General features: G+C 31.2%; 2 protein-coding genes across 2 annotated transcripts; both read left to right on the plus strand.

The window, feature by feature from the left end:
* The first annotated feature begins 328 nt into the window (after window positions 1-328).
* On the plus strand, window positions 329-871 carry LOC115964140 (pectinesterase inhibitor-like). The gene has a single exon (XM_031083479.1). The coding sequence runs from the start codon at window positions 329-331 to the stop codon at window positions 869-871; it is 543 nt and encodes a 180-aa protein (XP_030939339.1).
* Window positions 872-3,451: 2,580 nt separating this feature from the next.
* On the plus strand, window positions 3,452-3,979 carry LOC115964147 (pectinesterase inhibitor-like). Its single transcript, XM_031083490.1, has one exon. The coding sequence runs from the start codon at window positions 3,452-3,454 to the stop codon at window positions 3,977-3,979; it is 528 nt and encodes a 175-aa protein (XP_030939350.1).
* The last annotated feature ends 304 nt before the right edge of the window (window positions 3,980-4,283 follow it).

A 4,283-nucleotide genomic window follows, 5' to 3' on the forward strand; every position in this document is an offset into this window, starting at 1 on the left:
CTAAATACTAAAAACAGAGACCTGGAGAAAATATCCCAAATCTGTTACAACCAAAATTCTGTTACTGCACGTGTGGAAATCTGTTATTCCACGTGTGAGCTTCTTCCAACTTAAATACAATGAGAACTACAGGTAGTTTTACATACACGAAATACAAAACTACAACATCAACATTGCACTGATGTCGTTTAGACAGATAGACAGAAATCAGAAAACTTATTTCTTCTTCGTGGCTTTCTTCTTCTGCTTTATCTCTTTTCTGTCTTTCTGATGTGAATTGCAATCTTGATATCTTCACCCATCATCATCAACCTATTACATGACCAATATGGACTTCCAAGGTCATGTTCTAGTAGTAACTTTAACCTTTTACTTTTACTTGCTCTTCTTGTTTTTCCATTCTCCGTTACAAACAAATGCATCATCATCATCATCAACTAAATTAATTGAAAGTGTTTGCAAGAATACTATAGACAATGCCAACTGCTTAAAAGCTTTGGAATCTGATCCTCGAGCTGTAAAGGCATCCCGTTTGAAAGATCTTGCTAAGATTGCTCTTGAATTAGCTGTAGCCAATGCTACAGAAAGCAAAGCTTATATTGATGCATTGCTCACCAAAAACCACACTGAACCCATTAAACAATGCTCTTTTTGGTTCGAAGCAGTGGTTGGATCATTCCGAAGTGCACTTCGAGAATTAGACGAGGATGTTTTGACTGCTAACTATGACTCCAAAATCGCTGGTGACGATGCTGATAGTTGTGAGAATGCCTTGGCTTTGCGAAAGGTTCAAATTCCATCCATTTCGACTAGAAACAATTACGCCAAGTTATATAGTAGCATTGCGTTTGAGATTACAAATCTGCTTTGAAATTATTCGTTTGAGTAGGAAGCCATCTAAGGTGATGCATTTGGGAATTTGTTGAAAATTTTTTAACTTTTTGCTTTTTGTCTCACAGGTTTTTTTTTTTTTTTTTTTTTTCAATATTTTTAAATTCAAATTAAATAATATGAGAGTTGAATTTCTTATTACAACGACCAAGTCTTCCAATATAATTGAAAGGTTGGGACTTGGGAGTGGGCTTGCTAATTGTCGATACCGTTTTTGTTCGACCTACTAATTGTCAATACCATTTTTGTTCGACCTCAATTTGCATACTAAAATGTCAAATTAAGCCTTACAAATCCAAAAGTTTTATTTTTATATGGAAAAATTCTATTTCAATTTAAAGAAACTGAAATAAAATTGTGGGGAATAGGAGTTTGAAAAAGATGGAGTGAGTTATAATATGAAGAAGATAAGACTAGCTTCTTTGCAAGCGTATTGCGAATGGTAAAAAAAATCTTGTATTTTTTTCTTCTAATGGACAAAACTTTCCATTCATTAAAATTCGGGGTTGATGCATTTTTCAATCACCAAAATCCCTAAGGAGTATGATGAGATGTAGCACAAAATATAAACACATCAAAAAACACATAAATCTCATTACATCTCTAAGTATTTTTGTGATTGGAAGATGCATCAATCCTAAATTATAAGGAATGAAAAGTTGTCCTTTTAGAAAAAAGTAGAAGAGCCTTTGAGCATGTACAAAGCACATGCAAAGAGTCTAGTGTGAGTGTAAATATATATCTCATATTATCAAAATAATAAATAATTCAAATCATAGCTAATAACAATCAATTGAAGAGATTAATCTTAGTAAAAGATGGTAAAAGTATAGTAAATTTTCAAATATGTAATTTGTTCTCTCCCCCCCCCCCCCCCAAAAAAAAAAATCAATGTAAAAAGTGGTAGTAATATAAATGGAAAATAGTATACCGCGCCATTGTCTTGATTGCTTTCATAAAAAAATAAAAATTTCAACTTTCTTAATCTATTCTTTTTAAGGTTTGGTTTACCTTTAGTATTTTTTTAACTGAAATCTCATTTTATTTTAATAAGAAATTGTCACATCATCCACTAACTAAATAAAAAGTGAAGATTAAAACTCGCTATCACTTGCTATTGTATATTTAAAACAAAAGAATATGTCCAGTTAAAAAAAGTACTAGAGGTAAGCCAAACTTATATTTTTATTATTTAAAATTTGAGTTTATATAAAAAATTTAGTGTTTGAAATTATGTTAAAGTTTGGAGATTGACAGAAAAATACTAGTGGAGGGATAGAGGCAATATATAGAGATTTAAGGTCTGTTTGGTAAGAGATTTCTAGTAATATTGTTTAAGTGTTGTGGAAATAAATGTGGGTGAAAAAAGTGTTGTAGAAATATGTGTTATATTGTTTAAATAATGAAAACTGTTGTTCAAACAATATTTACAAGCAGGCCCTCATTGTCGTGTTTGTTTTATTTTAATAATTATTTTAACTTTAAAAAATGGGTCAGCTACTTTGAGTTTGAGTTATACTGTTATAGTGGAAATAAGAAAGATAATTTGATTTTTTTCTTTGAGGGGAAAGATAAATTTGATTTAAATTTTTTTTAAAAAAATGTCATGATATAAGAACATTGAATTTCAATTGTTATTAAAGACGAAAACTTGCTGGAGTCTATTAATTTTTTATCCAAAAATAATGCTTTGAGTTCCTCATTTATGTATTTGTTTGGTTGATTTTTTTTTTTTTTTAATAAAAAAATCCACATATATTCTACTTAATATTTTTATATTCAAAAAAATTTCTGTGATTCCCTCATTTATGATTAATCTATTTGTTTGTTTGATTTTTTTAAAAAGCAATATATCATACTTATCTTCTTTTTTTTTTTCCCTTACCATACGGATCTTTTCTTTTCTTTTTTTGGAATCAATATTTGATTTTATCTAATTAACCATCTATTAGGAAGGGGACATGCGGATCTTTTCTTTTCTTTTCTTTTTTTGGAAACAATAATTGATTTTATCTTACCATCTATTTAGAAGGGGACAAACTAATTTTTTAGGGCAAATTTAATGCCTGTATTTAAGGAGTTTATTTGGGAGGTTAAGGGGGGGCGGTTTCCCTTTTAGTTCCGCCCGCGGTGCAAGACACGATTGTAATACAAATATTTGTGCTGTACAAATAAATATATGTGTAGTGCAAGACAACAAAAATGGGCATATCCTATCCAAAAAAGAAAAGAAAAGAAAAGTGAGCCCATTGAAACTTTTTTTTTTTTTTTTTTGGGTTTAGAAACTAAAAACCATGCCAACCTTATTTAACTAACAAAAAGAAAAGAAATACTCCATCTCCATCCATCTAGGCAAGGACAGAAACAGGAAACGTTTAAATTAATATGTGATACTTATGATATTAATACAGTTGTCAAGTGCGTGGATGGCGTGAGGCCTTATATAATCGAACGTAAATATAGCTTTCCAAAAGCAGACGGTTTATTTCTTTCATTATAAAGCCCTTTGTAAACTATTACTATTTACTACTACCACTACTACTAATAATAATAATACTACATGGATTTCCAAGGCCATCATCTTCTTGTGGCTTTAACCTTTTCCTTGCTCTTCTTGTTTCTCCATTCTCCATTACCAACAAATGCATCAACTAATAAATTAGTTGAAGGTGTTTGCAACAAAACTATAAACAATGGCGACTGCATAAATGCTTTGGAATCTGATCCTCGAACTGCTACGACATCCGAATTGAAAGATCTCGCAAAGATTGCTCTTCAAATGGCTGTAGCCAATTCAACCAAAAGCAAAGCTTACATTTATGATTTGCTCAACAAAAACCACACTGAACCCATTAAACAATGCTCTTTTTGGTACGGCGCAGTGGTTGGATCATTCCGAAGTGCACTTGGAGAATTAGACGAGGATACTTTGACTGCCAACTATGACGCTAAAGTCGCTGCTGACGGTGCCAATATTTGTGAGAATGCGTTGGCCTCTGCTGGGGTTCAAGTTCCATCCATTTCCACTAGAAACAACTACGTGAGGTTGTACAGTAGCATTGGGTTTGAGGTTACAAATGATCTTTAGTTATAAGGTGTGCACGTACGTGATGCAATGCAATGCAATCAAATAAGTGTGCGTTTGGAAGAATTTGGTTGAAATTAGAATGTTTTACTTTTTGCTTTTCATTTTAGCATTTTCCCTTTTATATGATTCAGACTGTACTAGCCCATGATGTATTGAATTTATTTTACAATTTTCTTATGTAAAAACAAAAAAAAAAAAATCTCTTGAAATTTTCTTAAACCAAAACCTTATGAAAATTAAAATTTCCTTTTTAGTTATGTTTTTCTTTATTAAACCTTGATTTTAAATGTTTTGAATTTGGTAT

The sequence above is a fragment of the Quercus lobata genome, chromosome 2, assembly GCF_001633185.2.
Source record: "Quercus lobata isolate SW786 chromosome 2, ValleyOak3.0 Primary Assembly, whole genome shotgun sequence".
Lineage (NCBI taxonomy): Eukaryota > Viridiplantae > Streptophyta > Magnoliopsida > Fagales > Fagaceae > Quercus > Quercus lobata.

What these genes read in the sequence shown, in the direction of transcription:
- LOC115964140 (XM_031083479.1), top strand. Translation starts at nt 329, where the DNA reads ATGGACTTCCAAGGTCATGTTCTAGTAGTAACTTTAACCTTTTACTTT.
- LOC115964147 (XM_031083490.1), top strand. Translation starts at nt 3,452, where the DNA reads ATGGATTTCCAAGGCCATCATCTTCTTGTGGCTTTAACCTTTTCCTTG.